We start from the raw sequence: 25,872 nt of genomic DNA on the forward strand, positions 1-25,872 counted from the left end.
AGCGGGCCAAGTAGATTTAAAGGGGGACCAGACCACCCGGAAAACCCACTCCCTAATGGGTCAGTTGCGCTGGTCACATAATCGTGTTTTGATGTTTGATTCTTGTAGGTTAGCTGAAAGTAATAAGATCTGTCCAAACCGGAACTTTCTACGTTCAATATTAACCGAGATATCGCCCTTTCAAAAGTCAGGTTTTTAACGTCACCCACCGCGGCAATGACACCCTTGGTTTCGTATGACGGATCATACTTGGTGCTGGGAAAAGTATTGATTAACTCAATATTTCCCCAGTAGTTTTTTAAGTCGGGAAAAATATTGAATATCCAAATGGGATTTTTCTCTGCGAAAACTACCGTGAAATGGCCCGTGGAGACAAGGCCATAAGGAAATCTTTAAAGTGCGAATCCGTCTGTTTCTTGAGTTTGCTTACGTTTAGCGTCGTTGAAGTTTCGCGTTGCCACTGCACCACTGATCGAACGAAAGAGGAAGAAACCAAGGGTGCCACTGTCGCGGTGGATGACGTCAAAAACCTGACTTTTCAAGGGGCGATACCTCGGTGAATACTGAACGTAGAAAGTTGCAGTTTAGACAGATCTTATTATTTTCAGCTAACCTACAAGAATCAAACATCAAAACACGATTCTATGACCAGCGCAACTGACCTATTCATAGTTCATTATATTTCATCGTACCAGGAGGCAATCGCTACGTTAACTCCTGATTTAACTCCTGCGTTAAACTCGGTTGCTTTCCCGCGAAAATAGTTGTGCTATAGCCTATACCATTAATCTATCAAGATACATGGATACCAACCATTTTTTTTCTTTGGCATGCGGCGATTTGTTATCCTTCGCGGTGGCAATAGCCAGTGGCAAATGGGGCGGAGTTATCCATGTCATCAGGTAACGAGAGTTGTAAGTGAATCTTTCATCTAGTCAACGTTGACACAATAATTCGCACCTTAGGCATCTTTCCCTCATATTTCTTCACCTCCCTTCTATAGCATTTAACATGCGTTGTTTATGCACGTTAATGTGGTTTACATCGATGACTGTTGAGGGTATTTAAATGGGGAAACCATATTTCAACGATGATAATCTATGGCATGGTAGTATACGGGGTTTGAAATAAGATTCTTATTGATTTTGATTCGACATTTTGCATTCAGCCGCACCTCCTCTCACCAACGGTTTAAACTGACGACAGTGAACGGCGAGGAACCGTTTATTGTCATTTCATGACCCGTGTACTTGGGCAATAATGAGACTGTTGAGCGGTTCGACTGTCAATTTCAAAGCGCAAGGGTGGAGCGATAATATAAGAGGGACGGGACCAGGCTTTGTAGTGTCGAAGGCGCCAAAATGAAAACGAATGAGGAGAGGAAGGAAAAAAGAGAGAAGGACATTGGAGAAAAAGGAAATGAGAAAAAAGAGAACAAAGAGGAAAGAGAAAAAAAGAGAAGGAAGAGGGAAGAGGAAAAAAGAGAAGGAAGAGGGAAGAACGGAGTAAGAATAATGGGGACGAAGATGACATGACTTTGATACAGGGCCGGATTCACCTACTTGCCGCCCATGGGCTGCCTATATTTTGCCGCCCCCTTCTCATTCGTTTTGAAACTCGATAAAAACCATCAAGTGAACGTGCCGGAGGGGGAGGGGTGCATAAGACGCATTTACTCGTGTTGAACACATTTTTTGGAAAAGCCCTGTCAACACTACTAGCAAAAGTTCACGAAACTTTGCGCGAAAGTTAAGTTCCGTAAACCCATCTCTGTGTAGACAAGGCCTTCCATTCATAAGAAATGAACGAAAAAATCATGAAAGAACAAACATAAATGTGGTTCAATGATTTTAACTTCCGCCGCCGCGCCGCGCAAACCGCACCATGTTGGACGCAATGCGTGAAGTATTCACGCAGTCTTGTAGGCGCTATGCGTTTCACGCTGACCGCACTGTTTTTGGCGCAATGCGTGAAGTATTCATGCAGTCTTGTAGGCGCTATTCGTTTCACGCTGACCGCAATGACCGCACTGTGTTTGATGCAATGCATGAAGTATTCGTGCAGTCTTGTAGGCGCTAATATGTGTTACATGCCGATTGCCGCGTCTCAGGGCTTCTCCTTTTCATCTCAAGTCCTCGTCATCATTTCTCTCTCAGTCGCGCCGTTCCTGGCCAAATTGCGTGTTTGGTTTCTCTCGAAACTCGCCTTATTGAGGGTGCTGTCTCTTGTATCACTAAGAGGCGAAAAAATTAGAAATTACTATACTCTCAGGAAATGAGAGATTTTGTCGCCTTTCCTAGTTTGTAATTTTGTTTTTATAGATCCGATTTTTTTCTTATACCTACACTTTAAAAAAATTGCAAATTTTTGCCGCCCCTTAGATTTTCCGCCATGGGCCTCGGCCCATGTGGCCACCCCCTTTTTCTGGCCTTGCTATGATACGGGGGCAATAGGCGCCTCTTTGGATGAAAAATCATTCTTTTGAGCGTGAAACAAGAAGGCGCCTTTAAGGCCATAGAGGCCGAATAATTGTATCATTTAAAAACGGAATCAAATGTGTAGCAGCGTAGATTAGAGAGTATTGCGGTTGCTTGAGATAATTATTCAATAGAGAGTGTCAACGCATAAGAAATGCCTTCATTGTAAAAAGATACTTCCTAGCGTGGCCGTGGAGACCGAATAGTTGCATCATTTAAAAGCTCAATCAATTGTTTAGCAACTTGGATTCGCGAGTAATGATATTGTTTCAGATGATTATTTTATGAGGAGTGTCGGCATATAAGTAACGCCCTCATCGACATCACCGTGCTCACAAATAAATTAAGTTGAACGATATCACTGATATCAGTGACCAAGATATCATTAATATCACTGTCCTCATTCTAACAAATATCAAAATCCTCGGTGTTACTACTGTGGATTCCTCTGCTCCAATACGACCGTGAGGCCATATAATTACACCCCCCCCCCCACTCGCGCGCAGAGATTTTCAACTAGGTACTATTGTATCGACGATATTGAATTATATTTCTAAGCAATGAGCTTCCTACAGTGTATATGATAGGAGTAAAACTATATGAGCATTAAATAATCGACCCGTTATTTAAGTATTTAGTTTGAAACACTCAATCCAAGTGGTGGCATCTTTTGCTATTTATTAGCACCGTTGTTAAGCGGCTCTTGTATCCTCACTACTAGTTCACGCACTCTCACCGGTACTGGTTATAACAGTGTTGCCAAAAAGTGGTGGCTACTTTGAATTTTCTCCTCATTACATCTACATGAACAGGACGTTTTGAAGATATAATCAACAGCACCGCACCATTCAGAGCGGGATAAGTCGTGATAAATGATGCGTGGCCTCCGTTAAAAGAGTTAGGAGGAAGCTCTTGAGGATTCCCAAAATTTTGACTCGAACCGTCTCATTCGTCTTCGACTTACATCATCGAGGTATATGACCTCATCAGATAAATCCATGGTAGAGTTTGATGTGAACGTTCCTCGGGGTTTAAATCTTCAACGGTAGAAGAAAATCATATAGATCGCATTTTCTCAGACGAAAACACGTGACTAGGTATATCTCAACGTTGCAACAATTTCACTTGCTAAAAGTATTTTTTGGGAATTTCTGACTGAAAATTTTACTAATTTTTCCTCTGATTTCACGCTAGAATCCGAAAATTTAGTACAGGAATAGCATCGCCATATTCTTGTGAAAAATTAAATTGACCGAGTTCTTTTTTAATCTTGGAATGAAGTTACATCCCCTCGTCTGAGGACGACCAAATATGTAAATAGATATTCTCGCTACATTTTTTTTTGTTTTTTTTTTTTTGTTTTTTTTTTTTTTTTTGGGAGTTTTGTGGCTTCCTTGCTACATTTATAATGCAAGTTCTGTTTTCCAAACAGAAAGTTAGGATAGGTTGAGCAACTAACAAATTAAGACAGTCTGACAAAAATATGAATTTTTTGGGATGTAAGCTATTTTGGGAAAATTTGAGCCTTTATTTGAGGACATTTTGGATGTAGACCTTCCACTTTTAGACATTTTGACTGTAGACCAAGAAAAGTAGATTTTTGTTTGAAGACATTTGCGTTGTTGTTTATATATATCGTCTGCATTTTATTTTAGATATCCCCCACCCCATGCTATACCACTGAGCTCCTATATGTTTGAAACTAACTTTGCCATGCATGCATGGATTTCGGCGAGGGTTCAAAAACCGTCGATGTAGCGCCACCTAATTTAGAGACGGCCCAAATGATGATGAAAATTCGTCCCGGCGAACTCAACGACTCAATTTACAGAGTGCATCCACACGAGAAGCTCCCTCAAAATTTTTACCGCTCCCTGCCGACTCGTTTCCATGCAGGGCTGACTCCCTCTCCCCCCCCCACTCTCACCCCTTTGCCCAAGTGATGGGTGTTTGAAATTGGGCTTGTTAGCAACGTAAGTGGCGTGCATCGGAGATTGGCACTTCGGGGTAGGTGTGTCTGTTGAGAGTCCTACTAACCGAGCCTGACATGTGTGGTGTGTTGTCTATATGCACTGGGGCCATCAATTAGTGTCGTTTCATTCTGTTTAGGCGGAACTCCACCTCATTCACCGCTGTGCCACCACCCCCTCCTCCCCCTTCCCCCCGCGCCTCCGGGCGACGATCTGGGTTTAAAAAACCCTTCGCTGTTTCGTCACTGGCGCTCCGCATTGACTCACCGACGAACTCGGCGACTCTGCTGCCTCGTGTAGCGCTTTATGAAGGCATTTTCATGGCTATAAACTCGGAAATTAAGTTTACAATGCGACGTTGCAGAGTTCTCGCTATACCGATTATTTGTTCGAAAATTAATTAAAGTAATTTCTTGAAATACTGGGGATTCTGCCTCTCAGTAGGAGAATTCTCTGTGATTTCTGACACAATAACATTTATGTTTGCACCCAAATTTCATCCAATGTTGGAAAAAAAGTTGCCAACACCTCATTCATGCATTTCCTCTCTAAGCGTCCGTAGTTAGGGCATCTGTAAGAGATAATACACCAAACTCATTTTTGTGACCTCATAATTACAGGAGGCGACAAAAAGACAAAAGAATGAGGTCTTTAGTGAAAATGAATGTATATATTCTGAGAGAAACAGAGTTCAAATGATCGAACACACATATCACAGATGAAAATCAAAATACATAGTTGCAGGTACGCAGTAAAGTTCTGGACGGAGGTAGAGGTCTGGAATACGTTGCTACAGGAACTAGAAATCTAATATTTACGCCAATAAGCCTTCAGATAGTCTAACTCCTTTTACTTCTACTTTGCCTCCAACGTAGCGATATACTGTAGTCTTCAGCCTTTCATTTACCTTCTCATACTTGTGAGTCCTTACTCCTCTGACTTTTCTTCTAACTTGAATTTCTATGACCTGTTTCTCCGCATCCGTTTGCTCAAAATTAATGTTTTCCATGAAACAAATGTACTCACTATAGTTTAATAACACTATTTCACCATCGAACCTCATTTCATATTCAAGCCACATTCAAGAACCACATGTATGATGAGATTTAGGGTTGATTCAAATTGATCGACACGTTCTTCCCATAATGTGAGTGCTCTTACACAAAATCAGTTCATCCCTTAATTCTAGGGTTTCGCCACAGACCTCCATCCCTCAATCGTATGTATAGCTTTCAACGGGCTAAACGTAGACCACGGTTGTGATCAATTGAGCGTCGCAAGAATAAATTAAATCTGAGATGAAATTAATGGTAGCGTTGGTCAACCGCACATTATGTTTCAATCACGAGGAAATGTCGCGTTTGTTTAATGAATGTAAATGCTGATTTACCCCTCGGAGAATTTTCGACCCCCTACTCAATTGGAAGGGTCTTGCATAGATGACAAACTTGTCAAAACAAATTATTGCGTTACGGTTATCGTGTGAGCTAAATAATTTATTTTACCTTTAATTGAAGCAGATTGCACGGGCCGGGGCGCTCTCATCTTAGGTGCAGTCAATTATGCACCGAATGGAGGGCTGCATAAACCCAAGCCGGCGCCGACGAAAAAGTGGGCGGGAAGATATTTTCATTGAAACGCTTGCAGTAACACCCGTGCCCTCCGTGAAATAATAACACGGTGCACGCTCATTTTTCATGCGATCGCTATGCTCCGGAGCTATTTTGAAGCTGCTTCGGCAATCACCACCGGGAGCTCACTTCGCTAATTATCATTTACTATGACGCTTACCTCAAACACTCCTCCTCTGTTGCAAATCCATGGATTTTTCTCGAGTGCTTATACGTTTTTCCACGCGCGATTTGGCAGGCGAGAGCGCTCCCCGAACATCACTTATCACTCGATGGTGCGTCCCGAGCCGCTGAGAGGGGCTCAACTGGACCAGCGACGGCGAGAATAAAATTCTGCGCGCGCCGAGAAGAAATATTGCAGTTTAAACGCTTACCGTAAAACCCCGCTAATTACACGTATCGCGCTCTCTGTAAACATTCCGACAGTTCAACAAACGTATATCATCCTCTTGACTCCGAGATTCGACTTTTCAGCTAGAGGTGGATTTTAGACACAGACGGAAAACGCGAATGAACTCAAAATTCTAACGAGTACTAGCTTCATCAGATGCAATCATTAATTATTTTATCCACGAGCGCCAGTCTGAAGGGAAGCCGAGTCTGCTACGTATGATTTCATTATTGTTTTCAGTCGGAAATCCTGCGAGTGCTGCTTTGCCTGGTGTGATTTTTCCGAGTTTATTTTCAGTACAAAATTTTTCTCACTCGCATCAAGAGTGCGGCATGCTTGAGGAGGTTAAAGAGACAAGAGAGAAAGGTTAAAGAGAGCCTCCCTTAACATGACAAAAGAGAAGCGAAATTATACTGAAGGTGTATGGAAATAAGAGGCATAAAGGTATGCCTCGCCGAAAAAGAGCCTTCATTTATCAAGATAGGCAGGAAAACTACTCGGAATAAGGGCATCAATAATTGTGTGCGATTGGACATGACATCATACACGTAGGTAGAGCTTATGCGGAGATAAATGATGAATTAAAATGCGAGAAGGGAGACATCTATTCAAGCTAAAGACATAGGCACAACGTGATGTGACAAATAGCTTCATATAATTGAGCGCTCCTTGCGAATTTAAAGTTTGAACGATTTATTATGAGATATTTTGTCATTTGCCATGTGGCTCATTCTCATGCGGAACTGAAATTCACACAATTACACAATTACAAATTACACATTCACACAAGCACCCAGCGCCAAACCAGGCTTCACTTTTTCCCCATACTTTTATATACGAGCACTCCGTCTTTATGTCTTTGCTAAAAACCAACGGCCTCATCGCCTCTCGCTCCGTCAACATCACAATAAAAAACACAGTGCGCCAATAATCAAGTGATGTTTACCGTGGGTGTCCGAGGAGGTGAGCGCGGCCGAAAACAGGCCGAGCGTAGACGCTAGTGCTTCTTCACAGAAAAACGATTTATTCTCATTGGTAGCATTGGAAGCATCGATATAATGGAGAATCCCTATGGTGACGTCACCACTAATAGCCTCTATGGACACCACCGCGGCCGCGGACGGCGATAGCTGCGGTGTGTCGTGCGTGTTGCCTTATTTCACGGCGCTGCCTCAGCCTCCTTACGCCGCATGATGAGCCTCTTTCAGCTCCTCATTTTTCCCGCCATTCTGCTTTACATTTCTTGGGTAAGCAAGAGTTACGCTTTCAGTGCCTTTCATGTTTTGTTCTTACAGTTGGATGTATTTAAATCAAAAGGAACTATATCCGTTCTGACATGAGCCCTGAAATCCATGAAAATACACGCATGGCACAGCTCATGTCTCGATAGATATGGTTCCTTTTGTATTGAATACATCCAGTTGTATTTTAATGGTCGCAATAATGCTTTGCGATGGGTCTCTAAACAGGGTCTCCACTAGAAAAGAAGTAAGCCGAGAGCAACGCCACTTTATGAGATTATGTTGTTAACACAGTAGTTTATTTCACTTTTTTGCCAATTGATATTAACTTAACTCCCATCTACCGGGACCGAGAATCTTGAAAGCAAAGCAAAATATACCAAACAAATCTTAAATGACAAAAAAAGTTAAGAAAACTCGATTTAGAAAGAGGTTGCATTTTTCTCTTGAAAACGACACGTATAGAACTATCTATGCGAGAGGAAGTTAGAAAATCATTCCAGAACTAGCATAGAGCGGAGTATCGCAAGCTCGCGCCTTCAATTTTGCAGATGCAACACGGATATCCAACAAGCACGAATAGTTGTATCTCTGCGCCGTGATCAACGTGCGTCTTTTTCCCCACTTTATCTCCATGCTGTGTTGGTTCCGTGTTCTTTTTTGTAGGGGTGCTTCAAGGGCTTTTTTACATTTCCTTTTCTAGTAATACGTATGAACTGTATATTTTTCCCATTCCTGCTTTAACTAATTACCTGATCCAAATATTTATAATCAAATTTAAAAACTTTTGAAAAGTACCAGACTAGTCTAAGACTAAAATAAAAAATTTAAAACTCACTAACCCTCAAACCCTCGGACTAGTGAGTTTTAAATATACTTACTCTACTTGTTAATAATCCATCAGTTTCACAATACATCCCGTGGACGTGAAACTCCTAGTTAGATTGTTTTGGATTGGTTAAAAATAATTTTACGTTGATTTCTGTAATCTGCATGTGAGCTTTGTGGATTTTAATTTATTTTATAGCTTTTCATCTGTCATTTTGATCCGTCAATCTATGTTCATTTGGGTTAGCGAAGGAAAATGTACTGTGGCAATTTACACTAATCAACACACTGATGGTTCGAGAGCAACTATTTTATCTATAAAAAATATCTCATAATTACTTGGGTGAAGGATTTTGACCTTATTTTTTGTAGATCAGTATGCAAAACTTCTAAAAATACCATGTCAGCAGGATGAACAAATCGAAAATAAGTGTTATGCTACTCCCTAACTAAGCCTGAGGCTCATTGTTCTAGCCAGAAAAAAACTGTTTACATTTATTTTCCATTTAAATATCGACGGAATCATCGTGTTAAAAATTATTTATTGGCGTCTTTATGGAGAATCACACCTGTTTCACTCAACCGTAAATTTTTTCAAGGCATGTCCTAATCGTTTCATTTTTTTCTGTTGTTGTGGGAGAGCGGGTTTTTTTCCATCTTACTCTCAGACCGTCTCTTGTCTGAGCGAGCACTCGTGGCAGGTATAGGTAACAATACAGGCAGAACTGAGTGTCCAAAACTTGAGTTTGAATGAAACTGGCAAAAACAATTGTCAAATAAAATTGACTATCGAGTAAAATCCCCCTGGCAAAAATTGGCAGTAGGATCTGTGTTCCAAAATACCATAGACCTAAAGCCGGCTGTAAGATTTCCAATAGCTTCTATACCCGGCAACACAATTTCTTATAGCCTTTTATAGCCGATGGCGATTAAGCAACAGCCTGGCGATAAAGTGTATGCTAAACGTTACTAATTACGGATGCTGAGACTTAGTGAGTTTTTGGACTACCGCTCTCTTTTGGGGCCGCAGTATCTTGATTTAATTTGCGAGGAAAGCTCCGTTCTTTTGAAGGATTCCTGACATTCCTGACATTTGCTAAGATGTTGGAGCGCATTCAATTTCGTATGATACTGTGCAATACCGCTGGTGTGAAATAGTTGCTTCAAGCGCCGCGGTACGCGCATTGGCGCCTGCAAACCTAACAGGGATACTTCACGCATTGCGCAATGCGTGAAGTATCCCTGTTAGGTTTGTAGGCGCCGGTGCGCCGCCGCTCCGCTTTGTGTTAGGCTCTTATATTTATTCTCGCGGAGTCAGCGTTTTTCAACTCATGACTTTGAAATGTTTGCACTCTTTGTATGGATTATTCTCATTTTAATTGATGAAAAAAAATATGTAGTAAAGGAAAATATAATATGCGTTTTGTAAAAATTAAGGTGATTCCGTAAAGCACAAGAATTTCTACTCAATTTCTTGTAGCCTTTTATAGCCGATGGCGAAAAAGCAACAGCCAGGCGATAAAGTGTAAAGCCCGGCGATAGGAACTATAGCCCGGCTGCATAATTTTTTATCGCTTCGTGTAGCCCGGCCGTATGATTTTTTCCACTTTCTACAGCCAACTATATGATTTTCTATCGCCCTCTTCAGTAGGCTATAAGAATTCCTATAGTATTTTGAAATGCAGCTCCTATCGCCAATTTTTACCAGGGCCCAAAACTTCTTTGTTTTGATATTTCGAGTGTCAAGCATTTCCAGCCTAACAGTAAAAAACACGCATCTCGAAATCCGACCGAGCAAAATTTCTCTCATTATTACAAAAAAATCTCGTTATTACATATCAACGGTGTAAGTCGGCAATCACCTAACTCGGTTTGCGACGTCGCAGACTTCCTTTTATACTTTATTTTTTAAACGGAAAACTACTCAACGGCAATTCTTTAAAACTGCGTTGATTTTTCTTCTCTGTGTGAAGAAAATTCTGCAAAAACTTCAGGGAATGATATCAATTTGTTCTCCTTAAAAAAATAACATTGAGACGGAGATTTTCAGACACCGCAAACGAGTAATGTGATTGCCGACTTACACCGTCGATTTATTTCTTAATTTTACCCACTACCCTGCCATGAGTATTGAGTAAAAATATCAAATCATATATTCGTTAGATTTTTTTCTTAAACAAAATCCAATATGAAAGACGATTTTGAAACTCTGTAATTGAGTTGACACTTACTTAAGTCCTTGTGTTGCAGCATGTGGGCTGCGATGGAATTGTGGGTTCGGACAAGCAGTTGGACAGTTGCGGCGTTTGCGGCGGTGACAACAACTCCTGCAAAACAATCGCCGGCATCTTCACAAAACCGCACTTACCCAACGGCTACAACCTTATCACTCAAATACCCAAGGGTGCTTGCAACTTGACTGTCCTTAAACTCAAGCCCTCCAAAAATCATCTAGGTATGTACATAACATGAGTAGGCTTTCGCAAATTTCATGGTCAAGCAAAAAATCAAATAAGATTACTTCCAACTCCAAAATGTGCACGCGATCAGGAAAATGAACGGCTATGGAAAAGAGCTGTTTTTGTCGCGAAGAAAAACCCTACAATGAAATCAAACAATGTCCGTCTTGGCCAGAAGAAATTCTTCACGACATGGGGAGCGTCCATAAATTACGTTGCACATTTACTCGGGATTTTTGACCTCCCCTCCCCCTGAATCACTGTTGTGACATGGGTCCCTATCCTGTAACACGTAAAAACAAAATAGTGTGACGTTCTATCCGACCTTCCTCCCTCCTTAAGGCGTAACGTAACGTATTGACGGCCACATTTAAGCTCAAATTTTCACGACTAACATTTTACTGCAGGTAATTGACACATGGAGCAACAATGTATTCACCTGTACAACGAGAACCTGCCATGGAAACGGTTCTTCGGTAAAAATGAATTTTTTCAATGATTTTTCCGGAGTGAATTTTCTCAGTGCGTCGGACTCAGAGACAAGAGACCTTCCACTGGCCTCTTGGCGACAGGTGGCAGCTTTTACTTTCGGGAATTCAACAATTCCTTATGGACAATTATAAAAAAGCAACAGTCGTCACTCTTTTTTCGGCTGTTGACATATCTACATGGTGGATGATGAGCTTCGGGTGACGTCATGAGCCAAACAAGTTTCCCAAACTTCGGCCAAATTCGGCTTGTTCGCGAAACGAAACTGCCAACACTTTGTTAAACATCAACCATGTAGGTAAGTCAATAGTAGAATGCTAAAGTCCCGAAAGTAAAAGCTTCCACCATGGCCAAGATACTGGTGGAGGGTCTCTTGTCTCTGGTCGGACTTGAGCGCAATTATCGTCGTAGAGCGTTTCTTATTTTAAGAAGGGTCCCAAAATAAAATTCTATGTGAAGATTACGAATTAAATGATTAAAACTGTTGTATATCTCTGTCAAGGTTTTCTCACCGTCTTTGGGTTTTTCATCAAACTTTTCTCTACTCATCGATGCTTCGGGCTGGCCTCTCTTGAGTTGGTACTCCCAGAATAACCGCGGTGAAAGGTCATCAATCGGCGAATGGTTGGGATACTATGGCTCAGCCTCCCGCATTCGCCGCCGCACAGTGGATCGAATCGATGGGAAAAATCGGACAAAATTTGGAGATTTTAAAATATTTAACTCGATTTGTACAAAACTTTAGGGTTTTAAAAGTGGTTCCGCTGGTTTCCTCGTGAGATTTTCTTCTAGGAGCACCCCTTAAAATTAAGCATGTGACGAAATCCACATAAAAATTTGGAGTTTTAGTCAAATAGTTCAGGTCTAAGTTCTCTGATCCACTGTGCGCCGGGGCGGGGACTGAAAACAATTTTCTGAATCGAGCGTCATAAATTGATTGAGGATATGTTATTAGCTCTGTCCTCAGTGACTCCTCCGTCTTAATTTCAAAGCTTGATCCGAGCGATGCCGATGCGACGGCCGCAGTGCCAGTCCCACCTTCCTCGTTTACTTCCATATGGACGCATCTCTGTCAAACGGAACTATGTGCATTATGACGTGAGCCCTGTTATGGGTGTATTCTTATGGGTCTCAGGGCTCATGTCTAAATGCACATAGTTCCGTTTGATAGAAATACGTCCATATATGAGTGGCCATTTTCGATCCTCGCGCTCTCCCCGCTGCTTCAAATGCCGCGACTAATAAGATGGTTATAGCTCTTTTCTCATCGTAGCATTTGTCAATGGATTTTAGCGCTTACAGATCAGAGATTCCTTACAAGACTCGAGCCAAACCTAAAAAAAACCGTAAAAGGGTTTGTAACCTATAAAATTAATTATTTATCTGTGGGTTGAAAATTGCTGGATTAAAGCCTAAATTTTAGGCAAGGACGGAAGATAATCGCTGAAAAAGTATAAATGTACATTTTCGGAATATTAGCTAGATCAATATTTTTAATTGACAAACATGGGTTTCCCACGGATAGGACATAGATTCTCTTCCAATATGATATTCTCTTTTTTCCTCGTCAGGGACTTGAAAATTCGCTTACAAATATCAAATAAGGTTTTGAAAAGTTATCTCGCAATCTGTTTCGGCCCACATTTATTTTATTTTTTTTTTTAATTTTTTTTATTTTTACTTTTATTTTCTCTAATTTTGGTTTTTCGTGGCATGGTTTTCTCCTTAGCTTTGCGGCGCCTTGATGGGACGTTTGTGGTGGATGGAAACTTCGCATTTACATCTCTGGAGGAGATCCAATCGTCAGGGACCAAGTTGACTCTGAAACAAGACACGCCCGACCAAGGCGAGATGATAACGAGCCCTGGCCCGCTCCTGGAACCTCTCGAACTAATGGTGTGTTATCATCACATTAGGCTCTTTACCGACTAGCTCCTATTTTCATTTATCTTTTTTTTAAATATTTTATTGTGATCTTCTGCAGTTTCCAGAATATTACACATTGCACATAAATTGAAATAGAACGGATGTTATGAACAACCGAGTAGTTAATATTTTACATATGTTATTTGCTACCTTATGTTATACCTATTGGCTCAGACCTGGGGGCCCGCCAACTCGCAGGACTTCACCCTCTCGAGGCGTCTCAGTTCCGAGGAAATGTCTAGTAAGAAGTTTTGAGGGCTATCCCCTAAAATTGTGGTACTACCCCAATTTGTTGGATGATATGGGCATTTACTGGAGTTGTACAGTGCTATTGCTGCCCTTAGGTCGCTAAAATTGCCATATCATTTAAGTCGAACTGATAAAATGAGTGCACATACTTTGGAAATGTTAGAAATCATGAATTAAACTACCGTAAATGATAACTTGCTTCTCGACCGTGTTTCAGTTAGTATTTCAGCAGCCCAACTCGGGCATTAAGTATGAGTACCAACTGAAAATGAATGGTGCCACTGAGGTTGCTCTTGAACGAGGTGACACATCTTACGCATACGGCCCAGGTTGGTTATGTTCGGATTACCCTTACTTCATGTGTTGCATTATTCTTACGTGTTTATTAATTGGGGTACGTGCTCATACGTGAGAGGGCAATGCGGTATCGTTGGAGTTTTCATTGATTTGATACAAATCGAATTACTTCAAAGATCTAAAAAATAATGACTCCTTAAAGTGTGATGAGAGGATATTAACATCATAACAGCGAGAGAGAGGTTGGAGGGAAGGAAAAAGGATAGCGTACACTTGTGGAATTACATGTGAAGGGTTGGATTTATATTTTTAATTTCTTTTTTTTTCGACTGAAAAGCCATGAAAGAGGCGTGGTTTTTAGCATGGATTCTTCATCGAAGAACAAATTTCGATACTACCAGAGTTGTCTCTGTACCAGAGGAAGAGAAAAAGAACAAGAAGAAATATACATATCATTCAATTTGATGAGGCCAAATCTTTGTGCCCTGTATGTAGATGATTATTGCCTGATTTAATTCAAACTTTTTTTTCTAAAGGAAAAAAACATGTCTATGAACATGTTTTTTTACATAATCCAATCGTCTCGCACTCCTTCATTAATCTCTAAAATTTCTTTTGTATTTTTTTTATTTTACAGCTGATGACACATCCTCTCATGAAAAAAACATCGGAAATAGTTACAGGTAATGTTGTACAGTTCTTCATACTTTTCCAATTATACAATCACTAGGGGCCTGTGACCTCGGCACCCCTCGACGCGCCGCGCGAAGGGGTAGCGAGAAACTTGCCCACGCCTTGCCGGACGCCCAAGTTTTACACACGGATTGTCAGGTACTGAAAACATCAAAACTGCGAAACAGCAACGCACAGTAGAACGAGCCAATCGGCGCAGTCGGACATGAAGTTTGCAGTTAAACTGGCAAATTTTGATGTTAGATTCGTCCTAAGGACCAGTAGATGAGGTGCAATGAAGGATAACCATCATTATTTAATGATGGGGAAGTTAACAGAGGGCAAGGAAATCTCCCCGATCCTTCGAGAATTGCAGGCTCGCGTTGTAAACTGGTTGTATATTGTGTCCACCGTAAAGGTCTGAAGTCTGATTACAAAGATTAAAGCGCGCATCGTGATGTGCATGCAATGCGTGAAGTATTCATGTAGCCTTGCATGCGCTAGTATGCGTTTAACGCCGCACGCACCGCGCCAGCCGCACTGTTTGGCGCAATTATTTGAAGTCGGGTTAGAATAATCGCGGCATCGAATGATGGGCCTTAAAAAGTCCATGTTGTGTTTAGACGCCATATGAGCATTAAGATATTGAATGTATAGATAATCGTAACTCCTAAATTTTATTTCATACAAAGCTGCACCTTGTGTGGAAGATATACAGTTGAAGTTCCCGTACTTATTTTTTCCTCCTATGCAGTAAGTATTTGCTTTTTTGGGAGGGAGGGAGGATAGAGAGAGAGGGGGAGGGAGGGGGAGAGGGATGAAATGATAACAGAGAATGTTAAAAACTGTTGAGCGTTTGAGAAAATTTCATGGTGGCCATAGTATTATGTGATAATAATAATCGTTAGCAGTACTTTGTTCTGACATTTTCTACCTATTTTCACAGTGACAATGCAGCTAAATCGGAAGGGACTTTGGATGACGAAGCGACTAAATCCGAGGGCAAAAGACGCAAAAAGAAATTCTATTGGAAAATCAGTGGTTTTTCGGAATGCTCAATGTCATGTGCCGGAGGTACAACACATTTATTTTGCTTACTGCCTCGATACATTAAAATTGATTATGCGCACTAATGTAATGATGTGAATGATAATTCCTTATTTAAAATCAATTCCATCTCGATTAAGTGTGGGTGCAACAACAACAAATAGCGGAAGGGCCGAAACATGGAAGCACCAGGAGGATAGGATCATATCCACCATTTAGGTGCATCGAAAAGTGGGCGCTACAGGCCCACGTCCCTCTAGAGAGACAGATCAATAAAGGCAAATAAGTCAAAAGGTAAGCAGCCTACCTGATGAAAAAATGAGACAAGTAAAGAGGACGACCATAAGTCAGGTGGATGGTCCAAAAGGTGAGCAAACTGAGCGGAGGAACTCCTCTCCTTTGCATGGCAATATGTGTGTGTCAATTAATTGATACTTCCTCAAGTGTAAGGAGTAGGTCCTCAGGATAGGCAAAAACATTCAGAATACAGCCTATTGGCTGTATTCTGAATTACTGTGTATTGGCTGAAGTTTATTAAGTTGTATCCACCGGGTTGCATTGATAAATTTGAAGGCGGACAAGCAGCGATTTCGTTTCCCAGCGAGTCGGCGCGCTCAAAATGACACGCTGTAAGTTAGTATCACAGTTATCCTTATTTTTCGATGCGGAAAATTTGTAGTTTAGGGATAAAAACCGTGCTGTCTTGCTAAGGAAAAAGCCCTCAAACCTTAAGCTGTTGCCAACTTTCCTTTGATGTCATAAGTATCAAATTCTATAATGAAATTTCGAATTTTTTTCTTCCTATTTTTAAGTGAAGCTTACTCGCAATTCGATCTAAATCATCTGAAACTCTCGAGGAAAAATATTCATAACTTGCACAATGTGCGAATGCAAATGAGGCACTGGATGCGAAAATGGCACTTCTAGGTTGCAGTGTTTCAGAGTCTCCTCTAATATTTCATTCATTGTAAGGAAATTGAATGCATCCATTTCACTAAAAATTCTACTGAATATTCCGTATGATTCTACAATTTCCTACGGAAAGAATTCTGGCAAAATCATTGATTACATTCTTCTCCAAGGGATTAATTAGCAACAGAGATTCTGAAACACCGCAATCGAGAAGTGCATCCAGTGCCTCAAATGTGCAAATGAGTTTGCACCTACAAATTTTTCTTCGTCTTCTTCTTCTTCTTCTTCTTCTTCTTTTTTTTGCGCGCGCTTGTGTGTGTTTTTATATCGTACGTTGAAGAATGTGCCGGCTGAAACCGGCTTAGGCAACGCATCATTATACTAGATTGACTTAATAAACTGATCAGCTTGTCGTGCATGCAAAAAAAAAAAAAAATGGCCTTAATTTTCTGGCAATGACCCTTTTATAACTTATGTACTGGTTTTTTTCATTTTAAGGTGTTCAAACAGCAATCAATGTTTGTGTCAGGGAGAGCAATTCAATGACAGCACCTGACAAAAGATGCACCGGATTGGAGTTACCTCAGCCCCAAACTCAACGGTGCAACGTTAAACCTTGCCCTGCCGAGTGAGTATATTATACGTATTCTAAATACACTAAAACAGATCCGGCTGAGTGATACCACTATTCAGGCTCGGAGAGAGCTTATTTTGCCTATCATACCAATTGAAGGCGAAATTGGATTCCAGCTCGCCCTGATAACTGATGAGTGTCATGTCACGGTCGGCGTGTCGAATACCGATCAAGCTTTTTAAACTGGATGTGAGTCTTCCTAACAATTTTATAATAAATTAATACATTAAGTATAATTATTTTTATATTATACTATATATTATTATAGTATGTTTTTATATTATTTATTAATAATTAATACATTTGCAGATGGGAAGCTGGAGAGTGGGGTGACTGTTCCGCGTCTTGCGGAGAGGGCGTCCGGAGACGGAAACTGGTTTGTCGGCAACGGATCACAGCCTCGCTGACGATGACAGTTTCTGATGGCGCTTGTCTCTCATCCCCGTCGAGGAATTTCACATTGGAGCAACCATGCGCTCTCTTCCCGTGCCCCATCCACTCGGCCAAAGCGGAGGACACTGAGCCACGAATCAAGGCCTCTTGGCGGACGGAGCCTTGGAGTAAGGTGAGATGGACCATCGCCAATATTCCCTTCACACTTTCCACCTCAGAACAGTGAATTTTTTAATCATATCTCGCAAACTATACTGTTAAAAATCTTTCGGGGAACCCGGGGTGAAATGCAGAGTGACCTGAGATGCGGAGTGAAAATCACTCCGTCGAGGAGTTTGGAACTCCCCATGAAAGTGAATTGCCGGGATAGCGCGACGATATCGCTGCAGCGAATCAGTTGGTAACTCGCCGCTTTTACCTCGAGTGATTTTCACTTTGAGCAGAGGGAGCAAATTTCTGACAGTGTAGGCTGACGTAATCATGGATGAAAAGCTAATCATTTTCCACTAACTTGTATTAGTCGCATTATGATATTACTATAAATTTTCATGAATAAATTATCGAAGCCATTCAATTTAAAAATTCTAAAAAGTCGGATAATACCTTTAATACAAATTTGTGACTGAAAAAAATTCATTTGCACTACATTAAACTCGACCTCAGTCCTATCCCTGCCGCGGCCATTACTTAGGCGGATCCGGGGAGAGGGGTGCGTAGGCCCCTAACCCCCCTCCCCCCGTTCGCCCAAAAAGAAAGATAAAGGAAAAGAGAACAAAAAAGAAGGGAGGAACTGAGGAAACAAGAAGGAAGGACGCATAAAGGTAGTTACCTTTATTCATGACTAAATTGACCCATGAAACTGCATGTAAGATGCTTTAAAATTTTGAACTTTTTCTGAGGGGAGCGCCCCGGACCTCTGGGGTCATTTAGGTTACTCTTCTTCTTCTTCTTCTTCTTCTTCTTCTTCTTCTTCTTCTTCTTCTTCTTCTTCTTCTTCTTCTTCTTCTTCTTCTTCTTCTTCTTCTTCAATTTGTTTTAATATTGTGGATTAGTTGATTAATTATTCTTAGCTGATAAAATTTCATGTACTGATTGTATTTTTTCGCAGTGCTCGACACAGTGCGGTCTAGGCATTCGAACCCGAACGGTGGTTTGCCAGGCAGTGAACGGCCAACAGTGTCTGCAAAGCACCCGCCCTCAAAATCAAGAAGTTTGCGACATGGGTCCGTGCAGCTCCGAAACACCGTCTTGGTTCATTGCCGAATGGTCCCAAAAGGTGAGATTGCAATATTCCCGACAGTTGTGAGAGTTGTTTAGCCTTATTTTGAAACGGCTTGCTTATATTATGATGAAACTGCAAAAACACGAATTTAGATTTGCGTGGTTGCAGACTTCCTAGCATTATTTATTTTTTTTAAATGGAAAAAATACTAAACATCATCCCTTAAAAACTTCCCTGATTTTATTATTTCCTCTATATGATAAATATTCTGTAACATTTTCAAGCAATAATCAACAAAATGAGTTACACGTGTCAGAAAAGTAAACAATCTGCAATGCAAAACGAATTGCAACTTATTTGAATATCATTCCGGTGAATTTCAACCAGAGGGTTGCGCTCCTTAACCGCTTTGCGTCGCACGCTTCATACGTTACTCTATTGGCTTTATATTATACATTGGGGGAAAAAAACACACACTGGATCTAGAGTCCAGACTCTTAAAAACATCGACAAGAAAAAATACTCTTGATTCAATCAGATTTAAGCTTAAATCAAGAACCAAGCCTCTTAATTTGAACGGATTTCCTTTTGATTTAAGCTTAAATCTGATTGAATCAAGAGTCCTTTTTCTTGTCAGTGTTTTCAAGAGTCTAGACTCTAGATCCAATGTGTTTTTTTTTTTTTCCAGTGTAGAGTGAGATAAGAGGAGCCCCTTCAAGTAGTGAGTAGGCAACATACACAGCACCCCAATACAACAGGAATAAAATCGAGAACTTCAATCTATGCTACTTGGGAAGATAATTAAGAATAATAAAGGTACTTATCAGCTGAATATTGAATTTGCTATATTTTTCTATTGTAGTGTTCGGTCGAGTGCGGCGTTGGTGTGCAAACAAGGAAAGTGTTGTGCTCAGCGGGCCTTGGAAAAGACTCCCAGTGTGACATATCCTCCAAGCCAGAAACCTCTCGAACTTGTTCCAGTGATAAATCCTGTGATGGCCAATGGTTCGCTGGACCTTGGTCTGAGGTAAAATTACACACTCATACTGAGAAAATAGTGATTACTAAAGGTGCTTATACACCTAGGTATTCAAATTTTGTAGAAAGCGGTCCCAACAAATGCATGCATTCACCAGTATACATGTATACACAGTTTGCGAGCCCTCACACGTCGCATATAAACCCATGAGCCTGTGTCACACTATCAAAATAGGTACGTACTCCATCAAAATGTCAAAGTCAAGTGCTGTGATTGGTCCAAGTCATATAATAAGCCAATCACGACACCTGACCTTGATATTTTGATGGCTAGCTTTGATAGTGTGACACAGGCTATGCTTTCTGGGGCTCAGTTGGAAATTGAGATGTATGCCATTGCGTCATAAAAGCGACGAATTGGACACCGCGTCGCAATTCGGAAATACAGTTAATGTTTTTCCTTAAAAAATTAAAAAAAGTTAAAAAAAAAAGTAAAAAAAAAGTAAAAAAAGTAAAAAAAGTGGAAAAAAGTAAAAAAAAGTAAAAAAAGTAAAAAAAGTAAAAAACAGTAAAAAAAAGTAAAAAAAAGTAAAAAAAAGTAAAAAAAGTGGAAAAAAGTAAAAAAAAGTAAAAAAAGTAAAAAACAGTAAAAAAAAAGTAAAAAAAAGTAAAAAAAAGTAAAAAAAAGTAAAAAAAGTAAAAAAAAAAGTAAAAAAGTAAAAAAAAAGTAAAAAAGAAACAGGGTAGATTTTGAATCGCAATGGACTTACCTATGCGTTTTGAGATTTATACTGTTGATTTAGATAGGTTTGTATATTGTACTACATCATAAACCAAGAAAAAAACATCTAATGTGGCATGAAACCCTTCCTTAAAATATTCTCGTACCTATCGCTGCATTGTCCCTTCATGCGTTGATTAGTAAGGCTATTAATTCAATACATTTTTTTAAAGTTTGCTGATTGATCTCATACAATTTTCCTCCCATCGCAGTGTTCCGAAACTTGTGGATGGGGAGTGCAGACCCGACGAATTGCTTGTTTAGCGTATCAGCGAGGAGAATTCTCCATTGCCAAAGATTCAAGTTGCTCCAACAGTTCGAGGCCGACCAAAGAGCAAAGTTGCAGGGAAAAACCTTGTTCCCCACAATGGTACACTGCTGACTGGATGCCGGTAAGATTCTCTCGTTTCGGTCTCTACTAATTAGATTCATCACCCAGAGGAGCATCTTCCACTTTGACCCTAGATGTTGCGAGTGCAATATTAGTAGACGGCTACTACGGACGTAAGAACTAAGTGATACCTACAGAGTTTAAAACAATTATACAGATGTTATTTTTTTCATTTTGAAAACGATATTTTATTCTTAAGATAGAGTACCTATGTAACGATGGTTGGCGAACCTATGAAATCATGTGACTCGGTTTGCGACGTTGCAAATGTGCTACCTTTATTTTTCTTGAATAATAATTGATTCTAGAATTATTGCGCAAAATTTCTTGTGATTTAAATTTGTAATTTATTTTTTTCTTGTTTTGCTCTTGCTAGAATATTCTCTGTATACCTATTTCGTGTAAAAAGGTCCACTTATAGGTATCTCTTAAAAAATGAACAGGGGAGGAAATATCGAGACACCGCAATCCGGGTGCGTATATTTTTAAGCGCACGATCCAAAGTCGTTCTTTGACAAAGTAATAGAGAGAGCAGAACTAACAAGAGGGGGACAATGGGGCATAGATGTTGCGCTTGCGCACGGTACTGTTTCGCCTTCAATCTCCGAGGTAGGCCAGAAAACATACGCAACACAGCAGTAGTCGTCTTTTCAAAATTTAATTTATGTGGGCTGACAGTGATTTTGATAGAAATACGTAGGTCGCACTTTGAAAAAAGGAAAAAGGAGTTAAGTGGTTTTGAATTCAATTAGTTGTTCTTCTCCTGTCAAAAATTCGAAGTCGAGAAATGATATTTTGATTTGAACGTTAAAGTAAGACCTGGATACACGCTCAAATTTCCATCAATTTCCGATCAAATGGTGACTGGTTGCGCACCATCTACCATCAAATTTTTGCGGCCTGCAAAAATTTAACCGCTATTTTTGTTATCATTCTGATCGGAAATTGACGGAAATTTGAGCGTGTATCCAGGCCTATAATAGGGTATCTGTTCATTTGGCTACGGCTCGTGGTTTTCAAACTTTAATCGAACGATTTTGATGCCAGCTATACAGTTTTTCCATTCAAGTTTGAAAATTTTTTGGGGAAGCAGAGCTTCCCTTCAATGTTTATGCAGAAAGCACAATAACTGCACGATTTTTAAATTTTCTCATCTATCGTGCATCAGCCAAATAATGGCTATGAAAAGATTTTGAACTGTGATTTTGTGTTGACGACAGTGTTCCCAATCCTGCGGGACAGGCGTACAACGAAGAGAGCTTCACTGCCTGGACGAAAAAGGCAAAGTATCCAGTGACTGTCTTGAGGACTTGAAGCCCAGCTCTCGCCGTTCCTGCAGTACTCACAGCTGCCCACCTGACAAGTCCAGTCTCGTCAAACTCAACGGTAAGCAGACTTTACCGTTTACCGTCCACCCTCTGACAGAGTGGTATGAAACGTAAGAAAGAAATGAAAGATTGGAAATTTCAGTGAAATATTTCATGAAATTTCACGAGGCTGTGAATATTTCATATTTTTCAGGGGCTAGAGTATGCAACCCGCACCAAAACACCCCAAAATAGAAGAAAATCACAATTTTTACACTTTGCGAAACAGAAAGGAACCGGTATTTTTTAATATATTTTAGGAATTTCTGAAATTTCATGGAATATTTCACGTGAAATTTCAAGATTTTATTTTTCATGAAATTTTGTCACCCTGACCTCTGACTCACAGGGAGCGCCCGCGCCGTCAAAAATTCGGATCCACGGCAAATATACACCTCAAATTGACAACTTTTGCAACAGGCTAAAGTTTTCCGACAGGTTGGAAGGCGACAATCGAAAATTCTTCATGGGAATGTCAAATATTCATACACTCGTGAAAATCACGATGAAAATGACTAGCCTGTTCGAGTAATATTTCCATCATTAGGTGGGGAGGGGAGGGGGGTTAGATTAGGTCACATGAGTGTTGTTAAGATATGGATTTGGGGCTCATTTTATTAGCCCGCACGAGCAAAATATACTCACTCGGCAAAAAGTAGGTAGTAGTAGTAGTATTAGTAGTAGTGGTAGTAGAATGGATTTATTTTTACGAGGTGCCTTAACATCGGAGGCTATTTACACAAAATGAAGAGGAAGATAAGAGAAAGCAGAAGAAAAAAGAAAAAGGAGAGATGAGATATTAAAGAAATGAGAAAGAAGGAGAAAAAAAGAGAGAGAGGAAGGATAAGGAAGAAGACAAAAATAGGATGAAGAAAAGAAAAAGAAAAAGAGGAAGAAAATAATATGTAGAAAAGGGATAGAATAAGAAGAAGAGGATAAAGAAAAAGAGGGAGAGTGGAATAAAAAAGAAGAGGAATAATGAAGGAATGAAGTAATAAAGTAAGAAAACTATAGGTAATTTATGGCGAATTATAAAGACCGGTGATTTCAGTCGCAGGCCTCTCGCTAGTATGTAATACTTACCTGTCTAATTTTCTCTATGATCAACTATTTCAGCTTGCTCTATTTTTATTTCACTTCCAGAAACATCTCTACCTACCTTAAATGACAAGATGAGTAGTCTTGGTGATCAAGCATTCAACACGGTCGACAACAGTCTAGGTAGGTATATACATCTACAAAATATTTATGATATTTCATGATATATATGAAATATATATCTTATATATATTACATAGGTACTCATTAGCAAATTAAACTGAAGGATTACGTGGGTAACAATTATGTAAATATTTCGGTATTTCTGACTGTTCGCAATTACGAATCGCTACAAGTATAAACATTGAAGCAACATCGTCCCAAGTGGAACAGGATGCAATTAATTGCAAATTTTATTGCAAAAAAATTAGGTGCATGGAGAAATTTTTGCTACTGCATTTGCGCATTGTTTATGTTGCCTACCTATTAATCGAAGGAACATCACTTATTGAAATTTATTCAATAAAATTGAAATAAGTTGTAATTTTTGATATATTGCAAAGTACCTATTTTCCTAATGCAGGGACAGGGCCGGACTAAGGGGGCGGCCACATGGGCCACAGCCTATGGCAGCAAATTTTGCAATTTTTTAAATGTAGGTATAAAAAAAAAATCGGATTCAGAAAAAAAAAGTAACAATGAGGAAAGGGGACAAAATCTCTCTTTCCTGAGAGTATAGTAATTTCTAATTTTGTCGTTTTTCGGTGATACAAGAGACAGCCAGACAGCATCTTTAATTAGTTGAGTTAAGACAGGAACTAGACACGCAATGTGGCCTGGAGCTCAGCGTAGAGAGGAATGACGACGAGGACTTGAGATGAAAAGGACAAGCCCTCGGCTTGGCGCGCGGCGGTCGGCATGTAACTTTGCATGTAACACATATTAGCGCCTACAAGACTGCATGAATACTTCACCCATTGCGCCAAACACAGTGCAGTCAGGAGCTGGAGCAGTTGGCGTGAAACGCATAGCGCCTACAAGACTGCAGGAATACTTCACGCATTGCGCCAAACACAGTGGGTTCAGGAGCTGGAGCGGTTGGCATGAAACGCATAGCGCCTACTAGACTGCAGGAATACCTCACACATTGCGCCAAACACAGTGCGATCAGCGCGGCGCAACGGTGGGGGTTAAAATTATAAAACCGCATTTATGTTCGTTCTTTCATAAATTTTGGTTCATTTCTCTTAAGTGGAGGACCTTGTCCACACAGAGATAGGTTTACGGAACTTAAGTTTCTCGCGAAGTTCCGTGAAATTTTGCTAGTAGTGTTGACAAGGCTTTCGCAAAAAATGTATCCAAAACGAGTAGGTAAACGCGTCTTATGCACCCCTCCCCCTCCGACACGTTCACTTAATGGTTTTTATTGCTGTTCCAAAACGAATGAGAGGGGGTTGCAAAATACAGGCGGCCTATGGGCAGCAAGTAGGTAAATCCGGCCCTGTGCAGGGAAAATATTTTACTGATAGAGATTGACATTAGTAGACTAAAGGATGTTAAAATATTGCAATTTCTTGATAAAAAATTGCAATTTTATTCCATTGAATCACAAAATCATTTTAACATTTTTGGTGCACTATGCTACGTGAGTGGCTGGCTGCAGATGAATAAGCACCATACAAGGCGTTACATACATTTAATGTTATGCTGTCTGAGATACCAGCCATATGAACCAGGGATTGCTCTATTCTGATCGTGGATTGTATTTTTGTTGTAAATATACATCATGTTCCGCCCCATACATCTTTATTATTTCAAATTATTATGTGGATTTATTTAAGATCAATCAAAATTCTTCTTTTAGGTATATAGATGGCTTGAGTCAAAACAAGCACACTTCAGATTATGTTCATCTTCATAATTTAGGGATACCTACTGATGAAACTCGAGTACCACTTTCACAAAAGTATGTGAAATTAAAACTAATTTTCTTTTTCAGAGCAAACGGAAGATTGCAGAAATCTATTTCGAAATTGTTACCTGGTGGTTCAAGCACGTCTATGTAAATACAAATACTACCGTTCATCATGTTGCTTAGCTTGTAAAGGAAAAACTTGATTTGTATCAAAACATTATACTGTTAATATAAATACAGTTTTAAAGTAATGAACAATTCAAATTTCATTGAATGCACTTCCTCATAAACTTTTCCTTTCCACTAATTTTTCTTTTCTTTTTTTTTAGAGAATCTAATTTTAAGTTAATAATTTGAATAGATTACTCTCGCAGATTTTTGGTCCCTCATTTTCTTTAAATTAATCAGTGTGTTTTTTACTATGCATGTTAGGGTTAATACCCAAAACGAGGGCAAAACTAGATTCGTCCGGGCCAACCACAAGATGCCTGGTCAAAACACAACTTGCCACAGCCTGTGCCTAATAGGCACATTGTAATAGATTATGCAAAATATTTAAACCAT

The 25,872-nt window shown here is 40.0% G+C and overlaps 1 protein-coding gene across 1 annotated transcript in view; it reads left to right on the top strand.

Moving 5' to 3' along the window:
- Positions 1-25,566, top strand: part of LOC109034583 (thrombospondin type-1 domain-containing protein 4) — an 80,430-nt gene extending 54,864 nt beyond the window's left edge. Inside the window, exons 8-20 of the mRNA XM_019047813.2 lie at positions 10,789-10,993; positions 13,216-13,382; positions 13,879-13,990; positions 14,596-14,641; positions 15,577-15,704; positions 17,088-17,217; positions 17,533-17,788; positions 18,725-18,892; positions 19,701-19,865; positions 20,810-20,989; positions 22,209-22,374; positions 23,499-23,576; positions 25,393-25,566. Of these exons, the coding sequence (XP_018903358.2) occupies positions 10,789-10,993; positions 13,216-13,382; positions 13,879-13,990; positions 14,596-14,641; positions 15,577-15,704; positions 17,088-17,217; positions 17,533-17,788; positions 18,725-18,892; positions 19,701-19,865; positions 20,810-20,989; positions 22,209-22,374; positions 23,499-23,576; positions 25,393-25,511 (1,920 nt within the window). The 3' untranslated portion in view covers positions 25,512-25,566. The remainder of the gene's footprint in view (positions 1-10,788; positions 10,994-13,215; positions 13,383-13,878; positions 13,991-14,595; positions 14,642-15,576; positions 15,705-17,087; positions 17,218-17,532; positions 17,789-18,724; positions 18,893-19,700; positions 19,866-20,809; positions 20,990-22,208; positions 22,375-23,498; positions 23,577-25,392) is intronic.
- The last annotated feature ends 306 nt before the right edge of the window (positions 25,567-25,872 follow it).

This window comes from Bemisia tabaci, chromosome 1 (genome assembly GCF_918797505.1).
Source record: "Bemisia tabaci chromosome 1, PGI_BMITA_v3".
In the NCBI taxonomy this organism is placed as follows: domain Eukaryota; kingdom Metazoa; phylum Arthropoda; class Insecta; order Hemiptera; family Aleyrodidae; genus Bemisia; species Bemisia tabaci.